Source organism: Carettochelys insculpta, chromosome 18 (assembly GCF_033958435.1).
Source record: "Carettochelys insculpta isolate YL-2023 chromosome 18, ASM3395843v1, whole genome shotgun sequence".
Classification (NCBI taxonomy): domain Eukaryota; kingdom Metazoa; phylum Chordata; order Testudines; family Carettochelyidae; genus Carettochelys; species Carettochelys insculpta.
In genome coordinates, this window is record NC_134154.1 from 29,574,008 (window position 1) to 29,592,774 (window position 18,767).

Genomic DNA, 18,767 nt, shown 5'->3' on the forward strand with positions numbered 1-18,767 from the left:
AATGTGCAGGCTGGTTTCACAGTGACTAAATGGGCCCATTGCTCCTGGCTCTCCAAAAACGATCACCCTCTGCCCCCGCCGGCCCCGATTTTCTTCTTTAAAAGACAAGACGGGCCAATGGCAATGATATTTAGTCCTGCCACAGTGTTGGGGACAGGGGTAAATGTCTGCTCGAGGCCCCCCGCCCCGCCCCGCCCCGCAGTCCTGTGATTCTATGATTCATGGACCAAAACCAAATCTCTATTACCTTTTTTTTTTTTTTTTTTTTTTTTCCTCTTTTGGCCATTTTTTGACACAAAAGCTTTTCACTAGCAAAATTTCAGCCCTGAGCCTGGACCGGAAAGTGCCTCACTCAGGAGGGGGAAAGCCTCCCAGGTGTGGGGACCGCCTGTCCTTTCCTGCCTCAGCGGCATACGGCATCGGATCCTGGACACGGGGAGCTGCCACCCTGCACAGAGCACTGTCAGAGCCAGCAACAGGCCTGGCACAAGACATTGCCTCGCACTGGGCTCCCATGCACCAGCGCAGGCAGGACCCACTCGGTGTGAGCACCTGAAGTGCTGAGTCTACGGCAAGGAGCCAACAGCTGAACCCCTCAAAGCAGCAAGAGCTGTCAGGCTTTGCCCCTGTGAAGGCCACGCTGCCCAGTGGCTGAGCGTCTACTGCATCTGCAGTAAGACAGTGTGGCCCATAGGGACGACAGGGCCCAGCATGCACTGCTCCAGAGTCAGGTACCTGCCTCAGGCTGTGCATTGCAGGATGGCACTGCACCCGTCTGCGTTGTATGGCAGACAAGGGGCCACAGGCCAACATCATGGCCGCCGTAGCCACTTGGCCTGTCACGGGTTAGTGCTTGGCTAGCAGAAGGTACGCTTGGCCTGCATCCTGTCACCTGCCAGTCCCTGTGTGCTGAGCCGAGACACAGGCTCACCTGGACAGGCAGAGGATGCTGAGCTGGCCTCTCTTGGGCACCACCTTGCCCCTTGGGTTAGCCATGCAGCAGCTTTCGGCATCACATGCCTGGGATGCAGCCAGTCCCACGTGCTCGGTGCGGGATCAGCGAATCAAACACGGAGGCCATGGCCTGGTCTGGGTTTTATTACTAAATAAATAGTTGTATAAACCTTGTGCAAATAATTGGCTGGCCTTTTGAGGGGGATAATGGGCTCACCTTTCCTGTGCCGCATCATGCTAGTGAAATATCCCACCCAGGGGCTCAGTGTTCCCTGGCAGAGGTGCACAGGCGAGAGTCAGCTGATTAGGCAGCATGTGTTCCCAATGCCTCAGGTCACACCACCATTTACTCTGGCCGGGGCGGGACGCAAGCAGAGGGAATCCTGCAGGTGAGTGTACAGTTGTCTCCCAATAGCTAGCAAGCTGGCAGCACTCAGCAGCTGCTCCATCCCCGCCCCACCCCCCGGAAGCTACTCTGAAGTTCGGCGGGGCTCACAGCCACCGGCTGACAAGTCAGCACTGCAGAACGCTGGCTCGGCCACGCACCTAACTGTTCTGGCGGCTTCCTTAAAACTTGCCTCCCCTCCCGTGTCCCTGTCAGCTGGGTGCTTGGATGGCCAGCCCGGTGACCATTCGTATCTCACAGCGCTGGACGGGAACGCGAGAGGGCAGGGAGGCCAGGCCTCTGCGCTCACAGCAGGGCCAAGCACCTGCTCTGACCCTTTTTTTAAATCTTCTTTTCCACTCTCTTTGCCCCAGACCCCTCCATGGCCTCCTCACGGCTTGAGCTCACAACCCTGGTTTACTAGGCCAAGGCTGGAACCACTGAGGAGCGCGTCAGCCACCACCTGGCTGGTTAGCAGAGTGCCCAGAGCTGGCAGCCTGTCTCTCTCCTGCTGGTGCACGTCGGCACACGCCTTGGTGCACGTGACAAAACTTATTCTTCACGTGGCTGGAAGAAATCGGAGAGCCCATCATTCTCCACTGAAGGCTGGATATGTGGCTAGATCTGGCCTGGGACGAGTGACTGGCCTGGAGAATCATGTCTCAAGGCGAGCCCATCACAAGAGGTTTACAATGGGGCTAGAGAAATTCCCTGAGGCAGCAAGGAACAGTCCTGCATTGGCAGAGGAAAGCAAAGGGGAAGGACCAGGGCTACCGGGCCTGCTCGGTTGCCTGTGGTTTTACCAAAGAGATTGAAGGCTGCCCAGGCTGGTGGAAGGCAGCCCGACCTCCAGCTGCCCGAGTCGTGGTGCGGGGTGGGTGTCACAACAGCAAGATGATGAGGTCACCGCAGCTGGCTGGGGCAGGCAGGGCCCTGCTGGATGAGCACGCTTCGGCCTGAGACCTCGCGCCGGGCGGAACGGCAGCGCCGGCTGCGGGTGGGCAGACGGGAGGGAGGTGCTCCAGAAGCTCCGTGGCTGGCTGGTTCCTGCTTGTGCTGAGCACGTCAGCTGTGCTGCCCCGTGAGGGGGTCCGTGCATGGCGGGCAGCGGAGAACAGAGCCTGTGTCGGCTGCTCCTCTCTTCGCACCTGCCCCGGCGGTTAGATGTGGGAGTCCTCCTTCCGCCAGCCCGCAGGATGCCCTGGCTTCCGGTCGTGCATGTTGGCCGTCCCCATGCTGTCCAGCGGGACCACCACCTCCTCCGGCTGCGAGCTCTTATTCAGCTCCACCACCCGGGGCACCACGCTCGACCAGCGATCTGCCGGGGAGAGCCCATTGAGTGGGAGCCTTCCAGCTCTGCCCTCGCACAGTGACTGCTCTTGGGGCTGGTCCCCTCCCACCATACGGCCCTCGGCTCCGAGGCTGGCGTCCTCACTCGTGCCCGCCAGGCAGCTTTGGCTCTGTGGATCTCTGCACCACGACTCCCATGCGCCCGTTTCTGGAGCACCGCCAGCACCCTGAGCCCGGCCGGCATCGTTCACGCCTGCTGGGAGGCCCCAGTATTGCCATCTGCCATCCCCGAGAGCAGCCAGAGGAGGCTCCCCAAGGGCTCAGAGCAGGACTCCGGAACTCCCATAAGATCCCAAAGGCGCCACCCTGTGGCAGCCCCCTCCCAAGCCCCAGTCTCTCCCTCGGAGCAGAGCCCTGGCTGCCCCCGGCCCTCACTCACCTCTCCGCAGCCGGCCCATGGTGTGGGAGAACCCGTAATACTGGTAAGTGTCGTTCTTGCCTGGATCCTCATTGATGATGCCCAGATTCTGGTTCCAGTGAGACCAGTTCACCTCATCGACCCTGTGGGGGAGCAGGGGGGCACTCCTGGGGCAATGGCCTGCCTGGGGTGAGGCGAGCGGCCCCGGGTGCAGCAGGAGTTCCACTGGGCTCTGGCTGGGCCCATTGCCCTTGTATCTGGGCAGCAGGAAGAGGGAGCACCCCAGAGAGCAGGGCCATGCAATGGAGAGCCCGAAACTCCAACGCCCTCTCCCAGGCCTGAGCTGCAGAACTGCATCTTCCCTACCGGTCTGTCACTGAGTGTACCGGGCTGCACAAATGCCACCAGCCAGCCCCCGCAGCTGCCTTGTGCCTTCGTTACAATGCAAATGAGCCTGCCCCCCCCTTGTGCCCTCTGGACACGTCCCAGCCCACCAGCTCGCAGCTGGTGCGGAGAGAGGAGGTGGGGAGGGGCTCCGGATGGAGGGTAATGAGCCCGGCGGCGCCGTTTGCTTACAGGTGCCAGCAGGACGGGGTCCGGGCGCTTGGGGCCGAGCCTCAGTTGAAGGCACTTGGCCAGGCACTAGCCTGAAGGACTTGTAGTCCCCTGAGCTGCTGGTCACCGCATTCCCCCGCGGCCCCCCTTACCTGAAGCACCATCTCCGGTCTGGCGTGCCGTCGGTGCCCTTCCCCACGGTGACCATCTCCCCCGAGCGGACGGCTTTCCTCAGGAACACGGGGAAGGACCTCTCGATGTCCAGGATGGTGGTGGCCCACTGCACAGGGAGGAGCAGGAAGGCCCATCAGCTCTGGGGACACCCAAAGGAGGACCGGGCACCTGACCCCGGGCTGCCGGTGGGAGCTGGGCACAGTGGGAAATCATGGCTCCCACACTCCTTCGGGTGTACCTCAGGCCAGGCTCCTGCTGGGCGAAGGCCAGCTACACGCCTCAGGAAGGGTCCCTGGGCCGCGTCCATCATTCACCTCACCATTGCCCACCCATTTCACCTCTTCCTCAGCTCGCCCCCAGGGCTCGTACAGCCACGCCGAGCTCCCCTCGCCCCCAGGGCTCGTACAGCCACGCCGAGCTCCCCTCGCCCCCAGGGCTCGTACAGCCACGCCGAGCTCCCCTCGCCCCCAGGGCTCGTACAGCCACGCCGAGCTCCCCTCGCCCCCAGGGCTCGTACAGCCACGCCGAGCTCCCCTCGCCCCCAGGGCTCGTACAGCCACGCCGAGCTCCCCTCGCCCCCAGGGCTCGTACAGCCACGCCGAGCTCCCCTCGCCCCCAGGGCTCGTACAGCCACGCCGAGCTCCCCTCGCCCCCAGGGCTCAGACAGCCACGCCGAGCTCCCCTCGCCCCCAGGGCTCGTACAGCCACGCCGAGCTCCCCTCGCCCCCAGGGCTCGTACAGCCACGCCGAGCTCCCCTCGCCCCCAGGGGTCGTACAGCCACGCCGAGCTCCCCTCGCCCCCAGGGCTCGTACAGCCACGCCGAGCTCCCCTCGCCCCCAGGGCTCGTACAGCCACGCCGAGCTCCCCTCGCCCCCAGGGCTCAGACAGCCACGCCGAGCTCCCCTCGCCCCTAGGGCTCAGACAGCCACGCCGAGCTCCCCTCGCCCCCAGGGCTCGTACAGCCACGCCGAGCTCCCCTCGCCCCCAGGGCTCGTACAGCCACGCCGAGCTCCCCTCGCCCCCAGGGCTCATACAGCCACGCCGAGCTCCCCTCGCCCCCAGGGCTCAGACAGCCACGCCGAGCTCCCCTCGCCCCCAGGGCTCGTACAGCCACGCCGAGCTCCCCTCACCCTCAGGGCTCGTACAGCCACGCCGAGCTCCCCTCACCCTCAGGGCTCGTACAGCCACGCCGAGCTCCCCTCGCCCCCAGGGCTCAGACAGCCATGCCGAGCTCCTCTCCCCCTCAGGCCTTATACAGCCACGCCGAGCTCCCCTCGCCCCCAGGCCTTATACAGCCACGCCGAGCTCCCCTCACCCTCAGGGCTCATACAGCCACGCCGAGCTCCTCTCCCCCTCAGGGCTCGTACAGCCACGCCGAGCTCCCCTCGCCCCCAGGGCTCGTACAGCCACGCCGAGCTCCCCTCGCCCCCAGGCCTTATACAGCCACGCCGAGCTCCCCTCGCCCCCGGGGCTCGTACAGCCACGCCGAGCTCCCCTCACCCCCAGGGCTCAGACAGCCACGCCGAGCTCCCCTCGCCCCCAGGGCTCAGACAGCCACGCCGAGCTCCCCTCGCCCCCAGGGCTCGTACAGCCACGCCGAGCTCCCCTCGCCCCCAGGGCTCGTACAGCCACGCCGAGCTCCCCTCGCCCCCAGGCCTTATACAGCCACGCCGAGCTCCCCTCGCCCCCAGGCCTTATACAGCCACGCCGAGCTCCCCTCGCCCCCGGGGCTCGTACAGCCACGCCGAGCTCCCCTCACCCCCAGGGCTCAGACAGCCACGCCGAGCTCCCCTCGCCCCCGGGGCTCGTACAGCCACGCCGAGCTCCCCTCACCCCCAGGGCTCAGACAGCCACGCCGAGCTCCCCTCGCCCCCAGGGCTCAGACAGCCACGCCGAGCTCCCCTCGCCCCCAGGGCTCGTACAGCCACGCCGAGCTCCCCTCGCCCCCAGGGCTCGTACAGCCACGCCGAGCTCCCCTCGCCCCCAGGGCTCGTACAGCCACGCCGAGCTCCCCTCACCCCCACGGCTCGTACAGCCACGCCGAGCTCCCCTCGCCCCCAGGGCTCAGACAGCCACACCGAGCTCCCCTCACCCTCAGGGCTCATACAGCCACGCAGAGCTCCTCTCCCCCTCAGGGCTCAGACAGCCACGCCGAGCTCCCCTCACCCTCAGGGCTCAGACAGCCACGCCGAGCTCCTCTCCCCCTCAGGGCTCAGACAGCCACGCCGAGCTCCTCTCCCCCTCAGGGCTCAGACAGCCACGCCGAGCTCCTCTCCCCCTCAGGGCTCGTACAGCCACGCCGAGCTCCCCTCGCCCCCAGGGCTCGTACAGCCACGCCGAGCTCCCCTCACCCTCAGGGCTCATACAGCCACGCCGAGCTCCCCTCTCCCCCTCAGGGCTCGTACAGCCACGCCGAGCTCCCCTCGCCCCCAGGGCTCGTACAGCCACGCCGAGCTCCCCTCGCCCCCAGGCCTTATACAGCCACGCCGAGCTCCCCTCGCCCCCAGGGCTCGTACAGCCACGCCGAGCTCCCCTCGCCCCCAGGCCTTATACAGCCACGCCGAGCTCCTCTCCCCCTCAGGGCTCGTACAGCCACGCCGAGCTCCCCTCGCCCCCAGGGCTCGTACAGCCACGCCGAGCTCCCCTCGCCCCCAGGGCTCGTACAGCCACGCCGAGCTCCCCTCGCCCCCAGGGCTCGTACAGCCACGCCGAGCTCCCCTCACCCCCAGGGCTCAGACAGCCACGCCGAGCTCCCCTCGCCCCCAGGGCTCGTACAGCCACGCCGAGCTCCCCTCGCCCCCGGGGCTCAGACAGCCACGCCGAGCTCCCCTCGCCCCCAGGGCTCGTACAGCCACGCCGAGCTCCCCTCGCCCCCAGGGCTCGTACAGCCACGCCGAGCTCCCCTCGCCCCCGGGGCTCAGACAGCCACGCCGAGCTCCTCTCCCCCTCAGGGCTCGTACAGCCACGCCGAGCTCCCCTCGCCCCCAGGGCTCGTACAGCCACGCCGAGCTCCCCTCGCCCTCAGGGCTCAGACAGCCATGCCAAGCTCCCCACAGCCAGGCCTGTCCTGGGGCTGCCTCTTCGCTTCGCTCAGTGGGCCCTGCCCTAGCTACCAGTGTGTGACACCCAATGCGGCGAATGGAAGGGGCGCGTGCAAGGCAGGAGTGTCCCTCCTTCCCATGAGCCTTCATCATGGGCAGCAGCCCTGGCTGGAGCGCAAAGAGCAGGAGGATACAGGCCGTAGCTGCTCTCTTGCCCTACTCAAAGGGGTGGTCCTGGGCCAGATGGGACCCCCCAGGTCAGTTCCACGTCCAGTCCCACGTCCAGTCCCTAATCAGGGGAAGGGGACGTGGTCCTAAAATTGCCAGAACCCTTTCCACACCACGGCTTCCCCCAGTGCCTGCCGGGAATGACGGGGCGGACGCACGGTGGCATGGGCCTTAACAGCCTAGTGTCTCGTGCCGTGGACCTGCTGTTCTCAACCGGCACCGGCTTGCGCAGCTCGAGCAATGGCCCTCAGCCTGGGGGCTGAAACCGGGTGGCACCACCAGCCGCGCGGAGGGCTAGAGGCCTTATCGCCCTGTTCCCCATCTCCAGGACACCACTGCCCCCTTTCAGTGGGTGCTCCAGAGCTTCTAGGGGCATCCCCGGCATGGCCGCCCCCCCTTCCCGTGCCACTTGGGATGGGATGTGGAGAAAGCATGGAGCAGGCCGGTCTGCAAGCAGCTGTATGTGCCCCCCTGCACGCAGGTGTCCCCGGCGGCCAAGGCCTGGCCCGCCGTTACCTGCAGCTTCCAGATGTGCTTGCTCTCCTTGGAGACCTGCCCCACGGTCTCGCCCATCAGGGCGATCAGCATGTTGAGGAGCAGCACGAAGGTGAGGATGATGTAGGTGACCAGCAGGATGATGAAGACGCCGGGGTACTTGGCGTTCTCAATCATCTCCAGGTCACCCATGCCGATGGTGAGCTTGAAGAGATCCAGCAGGAATTTGCTGAAGGTCTTGCTGTCCCGGCAGGAGGGGTAGGCGGGCGCCGTGCAGTTGGACTTGTCGCTGTTGCAGGCCTCGGCGCTGGCACAGGGGTTCAGGAGCGAGACCAGCGCTGGGTGGGGAAAGGGGAGGGATGTGGGTGAGACCTGGGAGGACAAGCCAGGGGCTTAGCTGGGAGGACTGGCCAAAGTAAGGTGCAGCATCACCACGGTGACAATGTGGGTTGGGTGGTGGGATGAGAGTTTTAGTCCCCTGGCTGGGCTGCAGGTGTTTCCTGCAGTCCTGTAGCAACCCGAGGGGGGTGCCTCAGTTTCCCTAGGCACAGCACCAGTGCACAGTGGGGAGGGGAGTTCCGGTGTGAGGACGTCACACGTAGGCAATGGCCCTCCCGGCTCTTTGTAACCCAGGCAGCCAGGTGACCCCTTTCTTCCCTAGGAAACAGGACAGAGGTGGTAGGAGGGGCCGGGCTGGTTGGAATGGGAAGTGGGCAGTGGAGTGGGGCAGTCTGGGCTGGCTGGAGGGGGAGGAAGGAGGCCAGGGCCCGGCTCAGGGACCCCTCTGGGCCCCTCTCCCCAGGACAGATGGCACTGACAGCTTCTGGTCCCTGTGCTGACCAGCCTGTTCTACGCTGCGTCCCTGTCGCCTGCTAACCCTTCTGTTCCCCTTGCGAGTCAGACTCCCAGCTACCTGTGGCTGGGGGCAGGGGCTGGGACCCCACACTGCGTGACAGACACCTCGCTAGATGACTCGTTCGGCTGCAGAGAGCCAACCAAGTGCTGCCTCGCCGGGAGCTGCAGGAGCGGAGGGGCCAGGGCACCACGTTCTGGCCTCATCCTCCCGGGGGAAGAGGACAGGCTCTGCAAGTGGAGGGCCACAGTGTGGCCGTGGCACCCCCCCGGCCTCCTCGCAGGAAGTTGAAGGAGTGGCTGGTCCAGGCACTCAGCTCTGGCACACACGCCTGTACCACAGCCCGAGCCACGCTGCACTGCTGCCTCTGGCCACAGCAGCCTCCTCCTTGCAGCTCCCGCTGAAGGGCAGCTGAGCAATGACCCCTGGGGAGACCCTGCTCCCGGACCCCACCGAACTCAGCCTGTTGTCTGTCCCCCACCGCGTGAGAGCTGCTGAGACACGCCGGGGCAAGCGCCGACAGGCAGAGCTCTCCCGTTAGCTCGGGCCAGGTTCTCCAGCTCAGCAGAGCATCACTCCGGGGTCCCCGCTCTGCGCCCCTCCGCAGCGCCCAGGCCGGCCGGCCGCCTACCTGACGCGTAGCCGATCATGAAGAGCACGTACACCAGGAGGAACCGGAAGAGGTCTTTGAAGAGGATCTGAAAGAACCCCAGAGACGGCACTTAGCCGAGCTGGGCTCAGATCCAGCCCGACGGTCCCATCAGGCCCGGCACCACCCACCTCTCAGCTGCAACAGCCACATCCCGCTCCTGGCTCCCCCCCGACCCTGCACCCTACTCACCCACCCCCCAGGCCCGGCCCCTGCCTGACCTTCTGGATCATGATGCTGTAGGTCCCGGTGAGTTTCAGGCCCCTGGTGAAGTACAGCGCATTCATCCAGCCCAGGACCAGGGCAAAGACCATGACAGCCAGGTAGGCCTCAATCCCCGCCAGGTACAGCGCCGCCGCAATGATCACCAGCACCGAGTAGATGAAACTGCGGAAGAGCAGGAGGATCAAACCTGCCCCTGGAGCGAGCGAGCCAGGCAGCACACGGCCCGGCCTGCCCCAGGCACCCTACGAGCAACCGGCCTGGCTCCCGCCTCCAAAGTGCTGCGGAGGGCTCTGCCGGCAGCCCCTGTGGGCCAGCGGAGCTCGGCAGCCAGCTTGCTGCAGAGCAGCATCTGAGTGGGGGTCCACAGCAAGGCCCCGGGGTAAGCCCCCGCCCCCACCAGTGGCGTCTGGGAGCGCCGCTCGCCATCGGCAGCAGTGGGCCGATCCCACGTGAGAAAGCGACGGAGGGCACCCGGCAGAGCCAGGCTCTGCCTTCCGGCAGCAGGACTTGACCGAGCAGGGGGCAGGTGCAGCAAAAGCTGGAGGCTGGGGGAGAGCTCTTCTCTGTGTCTCCGTCTCCTCCCTCAGAGCGCCTAGGGGGATCCCCAGCGAGGCGTCAGCGTCAGCCTGCCTGGAGAGCTCCGCGCTTTCGCCCACTATCAGGAGACTCCTTTAGCACCAGGCCAGGCTGGCGTTCCCCGATCCCAGCACGCCCGGCACCCGCAACAGGCGCTGCCCTTCCTGGGCTGTGTGTTAGACCCCCGGGCAAAGGGCACCGTGACTTACTAGAGCAGCTGGAAGGAGCCGTCTATAAAGAACGAATTCACCCCCGGACACTTCTTCATCAACAGATCCTTTAGCTGGGGAAGAAAGAAAAGACAAGGGAGCCGGCGCCAGGGAGGGGAGCACATTGTGGCACAGCAGGGGATGCGGATGGACACGTGCAGGCAGAGGGTGGGCCTGGCTGGGGCGGACGTGCTGGGCAGCAGGGGACGAGCTGGTGTTCCCAGGGAGTCCTCGCCGGGGGGGGAGGCAGGACCGGCCCTGCCCCCAGCAGAGGGGAGTCTTAGGGAGCTGTCCAGCCAGATGCTAAAAGAGAAGCTCTGAGCCCAGCCCTGCGGGAATGGGGCAGAGGTGGGTTTTGTCCTCCGTACGTAAGTGCAAAGCCGCCTCGTTCTGCTGGGCAGGGAAGCCGGGCCCGGGCGCAGGGCCTGCACCAGGAGCGGTGGAGAAAGGGACAAACAGGAAGGAGACGCCTCCCACACTGGCATGAGTGGGTGTGGCCCCATGGCGTAACACCACCCACTGGGCTCAGCTCCCTGCCACGAGCAAGGGTTTTTAACCCCCCTTTGGGGTGTATTAAATCACTTGAACCAGGTTCCCACCCCCATGGCCTCTGCCCCAGCCTTTTCCCAGCCTAAGACCCTTTCCAGCTCTGGGGAGATTGGCAGGGTCAGCCCAAGGGGCAGTTGCTCAGCACCGTACAGCCATGGCGCTGGAAGCCGGCCCCTCGCGGGACGGGTGCGCAGAGTTCCCTAAGCAGGGCGCGGGTGCCCCCTGAGTTCACCTGCACCAGGAGGCTCAGGGCTCTGCTCTCCGGGGAAATGTGTGTGGTGAGGCTTGGCGGTCTTGCCCTGTCCCCTGTGTGTGTGTGTGAGATGACACCCGTGCAAGTGGGAAATGGTAGGATGGTGGAGACTTGTGTGAGGTCAGGACGCACTCGTGCAAGGACAGAGGGATGGGGCTTTGGTGAAAGAGCAAAGGAGGTGGGGACATTTGTGCAAGGCCAGGGGGGACATTTGTGCAAGGGCACGGGGGGGGACAAGGGGCACTCGTGCAAGGGAGTGAATGGTTTTACTTACATTGGTGAAAAAAAACAAGACTCCAGTGAAGAGGGTTATGACCTCGCCAGCCAGGCGCACGTAGTCCACGGTCGTAGTGTAAGGATACGGCGGCTGCAGGGCAGGTAAAGCACAAGCCAGTGCTGCGAACGCTACCCAGAATTCCCAGCGCCAGGCCTCCTACAACGCCGTCCTCCCTGCCTCCCCCAACCACCCCATGGCCCTCCCGAGGTGCCTTGAGCCAGAGGCTGTGCAGAACACATGACCCCCCCCCACCCCCCGCAACGTGCCGCCTTCCTCTCAGAGGCTCAGCTGGAGGTGGGCTCTGTCTCCCTGGACTCCTGGCCTGGCCTGCTAGGGCCCTGGTGTTGGCCGTACCTGCCCTGGGGCATGGAAACCCCCAGGGCGTTTATTGGGCTGGCCTCTGGGGCGTCACTAGGGACTGCCTGGAAAGCTCGGCTCTATTTCCTGCCGAATAACAGGAGCTGGGAGCTGCCCTGAGCCCAGGGACCCACTGGGCTGTGCTACAGGAAGACTCACCGTGCCCTCCAAAGGGCGGTAGTAGGCAATGAGAGTGAAGATGACCATGGCGCTGAGGTAGGAGACCACGCTGATGTAGAAGGAGACAGCCCCGAACTTCCGCCACTTGTCGCGCAGCAGCTCATTGATGGGCTCCACGGCAAGCATCTCATGGCGGTTCTGCAACGACAGGGGGCACTGGCTGTGAGCCCCGGTCCCCCGACAGCTGCCTTCGCTTCCGGGCCTTTGGGGAGGGGGCCATGTCAAAGGGTTTCTGGAAATCGAAGTGCACTCTATCCCCCTTGTCCACAGGCAAAGAATTCTAGTAGCTTGGTCGGGGAGGATTCCCCTTTACAGAAACCGTGACGACTCTTCCCCAAACTTTTCATCCACACGTCTGACAATTCTGTCCTTTATTGTCGTTTCAACCATTTTGGCAGTACTGAAGTTAGACTTACTGGTCAGTAATTGCCAGGATCGCTTCTGGAGCCCTTTTTAAAAACTGGCATCACATTCACTATCCTCCAGTCATTTGGTACAGAGGCTAATTAAATGATAGGTTACCGACTACAACTAGGAGTTCAGCAATTTCACATGTAAGTGCCTTCAGCATGTTGGAGAATACCAGTTTGTCATGAGGACTTATTACTATTTAACATATCAGTTTTTCCAAAACCTTCTCTAGAGGCACCTCTCTCTGGGACAGATCCTCAGTCATCTACAAAGAATAACTCCGGTTTAGGAGTCTCCCCTCCATCCATAGCCATGAAGACTGACGCAAAGAATTGATTTAGTTTCTCTGCACCAGCCTTGAGTGTTCCTGTAGCACCTCAGGCACCCAGGGGCCCCACTGGTTGTTTAGCAGGCTTCCTGCTTCAGATATACTTGAAAAAAATCGCTATGACTTTTATGTCTTTGACCAGCTGTACTTCAGTTTAGTTCTTGGCCTTCCTCACTACATTTCATTTGCCAAAGTTTAGGTTCCTGCCTATTTTCCCCACTAGGATTTAACTTCCACTTTTCAAAGGGTGCCCTCCTGTCCCTCACTGTTCATGGCTGGGGGATGGAGATGAGGACATATTGGCTGTGCCCATGGGGGAATGGAGACGGGGGTGGCCACGGTCCAGCCATCGGCCGGGATGGATGGAAACACATCAGGACGTGGCTGGCCTAGCACGGTGTCTGTGCCGGAGCCCGGCTGCATCTTCCCGAACTCTTCACAACAGCCAAGGCATTGGGAGCTGGATCCTGCCAGGTGCTGAGCCTGCAGCTCCCGGGAGACCTGCCGGGAACTGCCAGGCCCACCAGGCTGTGTGCCACCACTGGCTGCTTCCCCGTCTGGTGCCACTTCAGCCCTCACCTCAATCTTACTGTTGTACACCAGGATCTCCAGCACGGACACCTCCTCCCCACACGTGTCCAGGGAGGACAGGTCATAGAGCGAGGAGTAGACGGGCCCATAAGCCCAGTCCTTGAACTTGCGGGAGAGGTGGCGAGCGTCCTCGTCTGTGATCTCCCGGCGGATGATGTGCTGGAACATCTGGAGAAGGGGGAATAGTCACCCACAGCACAGTGTGCATAGTCGGTTACACTGCTCAGAGCCCTCTGCGCTCTCTGTGCCTGAGCCCCCCGCATCCTTTGCTCAGCACCCCCCCACCCTCTGCTCAGCAACCCTCCACCCTCCGCTCAGCACCTCCTGCCCTCTGCTCAGAGCCCCCCACCCTCTGCTCAGAGCCCCCACCCTCTGCTCAGCACCTCCCCGCCCTGGGCTCAGGGCCCCTCACCCTCTGCTCAGCACCTCCTGCCTTCTGCTCAGCACCCCAAACTCAGCTTGGGGCCCCCACCCAGCTGCACCGCACGGGGGAAGCACAAGGGGAAAGCGGAGGGCGGCAGCACAGTTGGGATGCCGGCGAGTAATTAACAGCGCCTGGCAATGGGCTGCTGCCCGTGGTCCCCGTTCCCCACACAGCCCTTTGCAAAGCTCCGGCGCTGCAGCCGGCCGCTAGGTGGGGGCCCTCACTCAGTTCCAAAGCAGACAGGCCCCAGGGCTCCCCGGCCGGCTGGGGGGTGCAGCTGCACATGCTGGGGCGACTGGGGAGCCAGCTTCCTCTGTGGGTGGGGGGTGGGGGCTGTGCACCCACCTCTTTCCAGATCCACAGTCCTACACGTGCCCACCCCAGCCTGAGGGCACCTCACCCAGCGCCCCAAGAGCCCCGCGGGCACACCCAGGCACTCCCTGCGCTCTGGGTGAGCTCACACCGGAAAATCCCCACAGCCCACCGCTCCCATGGGCCAGTGCTGCTCAGAGCTGCCCCGCCAGCCCCCACACAGCCCTGCGGCGTGAATGGCGCTGTATTACTGTCTCCGGAGGTAACAGCTGGAGACGCTGGGCCCCCGGCCAGGAGCTGAGCGGGGCTGGAAAACTTCCCCCTGCAGACAGACTCCGTAACAGCTCTCACCTCGGCCACCTCGTCTGTTCTGTCCCAGGACCAGCACGGACCCAGGCTCGGGCCCTGCCCCTTGGCTCCCAGATCCGAGCTCGGGCCCTGCCCGCCCACCCGCCAGTCCGAGCTCTCAGCGGCTGTGCTGGGTTGTTATGGGTGCACAAGGATCCACTCCCCGAGCTGAACCGGGCCGTGCACGCTGCCCCCAGTACAGGCACCGCCCCAGCAGCCGTGGGCTAACCAGCATCTCCTGCCCTTCCGGGGGCCCCACCGCCCTCCGAGGGAGCCGTGGAGCCCGTACCCCGATCTTGCCGCTCTTGGCCGCCATCATGAGGGGCGAGAGGCCGTCGTTGTTGAGCAGGGCCTCCAGGTTGGTGGCGGGGAAGAGCTTGGCGCACTTGATGAGCAGCAGGTCGTACATCTTGGTGACGAACTTGGTGTTCTCCCGCGTGTTGTCGGCGATGGCCACCAGGGCGTGCAGCACCGTATTGCCCCGCGAGTCCTGGCGCCGCAGGTCCGCCTGCTTGTGGGCGTTCTCCGTGAGGTAGTGGACGATGTGCGGCTGGTTGGTGCAGGCGGCCAGGGAGAGGGGCAGCTCGCCTGGCCGGGGAGAGAGCGTGGCAGGGGTCAGCCTTCCCCAGCCTGGCTGCTCTCAGCCGCGGGCAGCCAGGCCCGAGCAGAGGCAGCCGCGCTGCTCCCCGACTGAGGGAAGAACCGCTCTAATGGGCACCCCGGCGTGCGTCCCCAGGCAGAACGGACGGGGCTGCCGGCTGTGGGGAGGGGACGACACAGGGCCCAGCTCTGCCCTCCCTCCCCGCTGGTGTGAATGGGAAAACGCCGCTGAGGTGGGGTAAAACCGGGATCAGGCCCGCAGGTTAGGGAGTCGGCAGCCAGGCCTGCCGGGCTTGGGTCCCAGAGGCTGTGGCGGAGCTGCGTCCCCACACACACCAGCATGCCGACGCCTGGATCCCTGCTGGGCTCCGGAGAGCTGCCTGCCAGGCCAAGCCCACGGTGCTCTCGGCCGCCCGCGCTGCCCTGGGGACTGAGGGCTCGGTCCCAGGCAGGAGGCTGGCGCTGAAGGACCCAGCCCCCTGCCCCAGCTGGTCCTGCAGCCTTCGCTCCCTCTGCCCCCACCTCGAACGGACCCCGGCCGGGCTTAGGCTGGGCTTTGCTCGGGGCCCGGGGGCTGGCAGGTGCCTGTGCGCAGCTCGGTCTGCTTCGGGGTGTGCCGGCGTCGACGGGTGCCGCAGGGCAGGAGCGCCCGGCAGAGGTCACGGCGTGGACAAGAGCCGTGTCCTGCTGCTCCTGTGGTCAGGGCGCACCTGAGCCAGGGGTCACCCTGCAAGCAGCTTTGGGCTCCCCTGCTCCCTGGGGCTGCCAGGGACCTCCAGCCGCCCCCTCCCTGTGCCAGGGGGCCGGCCACGGGGAGGCCGGGCACTCTCCAGCAGTGGGTCAGTGCTCAGCCCTGCTCACACGGGGGGGGGGGTCCGTTTCGGGTGGTCTGTGGGACATAAGCTAATGGCAGCCACAGTCAGTGGGAAGACGGGGCTGTCCGAGCACGCTCCCTGTGAGCAGGGCCAAGAGGCAGGCCAGGCTGGTCACTACCGAGCCCCCCATCAAGGCGCCCCTCACGGGCGGTGGCTTCTCCATGGGCTCTTGCAGTTCAGGGACCCCCCCGCCGCCCTCCGCCTCAGCATGTGGCCTTCCCTGCGCACGAGGCTGGCAGGGCCCCCCACTCACCGAAGTAGAAGTAGCCCCCCTCGTCCTTGGGCTGGAAGAAGCGGCCGCGTGCCTGGGCGTGCACGTCCGCCCCCTTCTCCACCAGCAGCTCTACGTAATGCTTGCAGCGGCGCTCGATGGCAATGTGCAGGGCCGTCTGACCTGGAAGCACAGGCAGGCCCGTCAGCCCCCCGGCCCCGTGACGTGGGGGAGCCACCATTGCAAGCGCCCTGCTGCGCTGGCACCACCCAGCCGGCCACGCAAGGCGTCCCACGGAAGCGGGCGATTCGCTGGGGCTGCTTATGCTGCTTGTAGGTGCCTGTTGTTTTGAAAAGTGGGGAGACAAGTACTGCACTGGGGAGGCTCTGGGAGACCACAACAGAAGGTGGGACACCAGGTAAACCAGCCCTTGGCTGCAACCCGCGTCGCAGGAATTTAGCTGTGGGGGTGCAGTCGGGCAGACGGCTGACGGCAGAGTAACCCCCCCAAAAGGGCACGGGCTGGTGATCCCAGGTGAGAGGCTCCATTTGAAACATGCTTTCACACAGGCAGAAAAGTGGGGTTCCCTCCACACCAGCCAGGGGATAAAGGGGACCCTGCGGCTGCTCCATGTTGTCTGCAGTCTTCAGTCTACCGTCTTCCATCCAGCTCCTCACGTCAGGAACTTCTCTGCTAGGACCTGACCCGGGGAAGGATCTCTGAGCCATCCTGACAAAGGGTGTACTCCAGAGACTTACAAGAGAGCAGCCATGCCAGCTGCTGCAGCCTGCACCAAGAACTCTGTGACTGGGGTGTGGAATTCGATCGCTTTAACAATTGTTACTCTCCCCCTAGTCTTGCGTTCTTTTTAGTAACAACCCTTCAGATTTCCCATTCTAACGGACTGGGCCAGGTAAGCTCTGAAGTACACATTGACCTGGGAACGCAGCTGGTCCTTTGGGACTGGAAGAACCTGTGTGGATTGGGTGCGACTGGTTTACATAAGCCCTCATCTGCGTTGGGTGTGGCACATGGGAGGCTGGAGTTTCTGAGGGATTTGTTTTGTGCCCTCTGGCTGGTCAGAGAGGCAGCGGAGGTGCCTGTGTGACTGGTTGGGTGTCTTTTATAGGGAAAGCCCCAGTCTGGGCTGTCAGTAGCCCTGGTTTAAGCAATTTGCCCTGGTTTAGCCCTCTCAGCTGGGCCTGGAGAAGCTTCCTATATTACACAAGCGCCCGGCCCTGGCCCTCCGCACCCCGCCCAGCCACCGGCATGTCCCTGAGCTCCCAACTGAACGGTGGGTTGGGAGGGACACACAGGCATGGCTCTCCCCGGCCTGTGGGTGAGCCCTGGCCAGGAAGCCCATCCTCATCCCAGCCAGGCCTGGACCCCCACCTCGGTAGTAGACGTCCCTGAAGGGCGAGTTGATGAACTCCCGCATGTTGCCCGTCTTCTCCGCGATGTCCAGGAGCACAGGGATGGTGTCGTTCTTGCCCCCGCTCAGGTTCAGCAGCGCTTTGGGCAGGCAGGTCTTCCCGGTTGAGGGCTCTGCGGGGGGCGTGGGGGGGCTGTGAGACAGGGAGTGGCAGGAAGGAGCAGCCTGGCACTCAGAGCGGACCCCCCCCCCCAGGGGTTCCGCCTTCGCCGGTGGCTGCCCCAGGGGCACACACGGCCCGGGAACACCAGCGTTCGGGGGGGTCCTAGGGACGGGCTCCTTGAACCAGCACGGCTGAGAGAGAAACGAGCTGCCCAGAAGGGTGGCCGGACCTGCCAGAGACTCCGCCAGCCCAGACGCTCTCACGTGGGCCCAGGCAGCAGCCACGCAGCCAGGCTCGGGCGTGCAAAGCCCTGTGCACACAACTGAGGGCCCACCCAATTCACCACCACTCCACGCTGCACCATGGTGACCGCCCACAAAGTGCCCACCCGAAGGACTCTGCTGCCCCCTCCCTGGGCACGGAGGGCGCGTCTAGGCTCGGCCTTGAGGGCACAGGGCCCGTCCCTGGCTTCCTCTCTCTCCCTCCTGCCCTGAGCTGGCTGTTCTGGCCCCTGCCGTGGCCGGGAGCCCCAGAGACAGCTCACCGCGAAACTCCTCGTCCGTCAGGCGCTTCTTGTGGGTCAGCAGGAAGGGGAGGAGCCCGTCCAGGCTGGCGGTGGAGCCCCGAGACACGATGTCGAAGAGGATGGGTCGGTTGAACACCTTGAGGACCGGCGGCGGGCTGGGGGCCAGGGTCCCGGCCTTGGGGCTGTGCGCCTGCTTCCTAGAAAAGAGACATCCGCGCTACAAACAGGATCGCGGCGCACCCGGCTCCTGCCACCAGCACCTGCCTGATGCCCGCGAGAGCCAGACACGACCACGGGCCCTTCCTTTACTACTGCCTGCTCCAGGGCAAGGCTGGGGCCTCGGGGCTCCCGCCCTTTGACTCCTCCTCTGCCCCACAGCGTTCCTGTTACCGGGGGCACACGAGGCTGTGTAATCCCACGGGCAGTGTACTGGCCTGAGCGCCAAGATGGGGGGATTCAGCTCTATTGCTGACTCTCTGGGACAAGGTGCAGCCCTGCCCGTGACTCAGTTTCCCCAGCGGTAAAAGGCAGGCAGTAATACGTGGTCTCCTGCGGCGCACGTTTCATTTCCGCTGCTGGCAGACTAAGGATGATAACTGAAGAGTCACTTGCTCCCCCAGTGACCCCTTCCTAGCTGGGTGCCCCAGGAAACAGCTCAGCAGTGCAGCTGTTAATAGGGCTGACATTCACCAGGCTTCAGCACTAACACACCCCACGGAGAGGGAAGGGCAGAGTCCCCCTCTCCTGGGAGCTGCTGGTCCAGACAGGCAGCAGCACTGGGCCAGCTCACCTTAGGAATGCGCCTAGACATTTCCTTTTAAGCCGCGAAGTTAAAATACACCTGCAATGTCCCGGAACCTGCCAATGGCATCCCAGCAGCTCGGCTGCAGCTACTGCCACGAGCCCCTCACGCCGGCCCGGCAGGCCTTGCTCAGTC

At 64.5% G+C, this 18,767-nt stretch overlaps 1 protein-coding gene across 1 annotated transcript in view; it reads right to left on the reverse strand.

The window, feature by feature from the left end:
- Positions 1-263: 263 nt before the first annotated feature.
- The window catches only part of TRPV4 (transient receptor potential cation channel subfamily V member 4), a 39,233-nt gene continuing 20,729 nt past the window's right edge, over positions 264-18,767 (reverse strand). Inside the window, exons 3-16 of the mRNA XM_075012525.1 lie at positions 17,849-18,027; positions 17,162-17,314; positions 15,812-15,952; positions 14,373-14,671; positions 12,988-13,167; positions 11,649-11,807; positions 11,130-11,222; positions 10,054-10,127; positions 9,265-9,430; positions 9,026-9,092; positions 7,563-7,879; positions 3,755-3,882; positions 3,069-3,190; positions 264-2,657 (exon numbers count right to left, since the gene is read on the reverse strand). Coding sequence (XP_074868626.1) covers positions 2,500-2,657; positions 3,069-3,190; positions 3,755-3,882; positions 7,563-7,879; positions 9,026-9,092; positions 9,265-9,430; positions 10,054-10,127; positions 11,130-11,222; positions 11,649-11,807; positions 12,988-13,167; positions 14,373-14,671; positions 15,812-15,952; positions 17,162-17,314; positions 17,849-18,027 — 2,236 coding nt within the window. The 3' untranslated portion in view covers positions 264-2,499. The remainder of the gene's footprint in view (positions 2,658-3,068; positions 3,191-3,754; positions 3,883-7,562; positions 7,880-9,025; positions 9,093-9,264; positions 9,431-10,053; positions 10,128-11,129; positions 11,223-11,648; positions 11,808-12,987; positions 13,168-14,372; positions 14,672-15,811; positions 15,953-17,161; positions 17,315-17,848; positions 18,028-18,767) is intronic.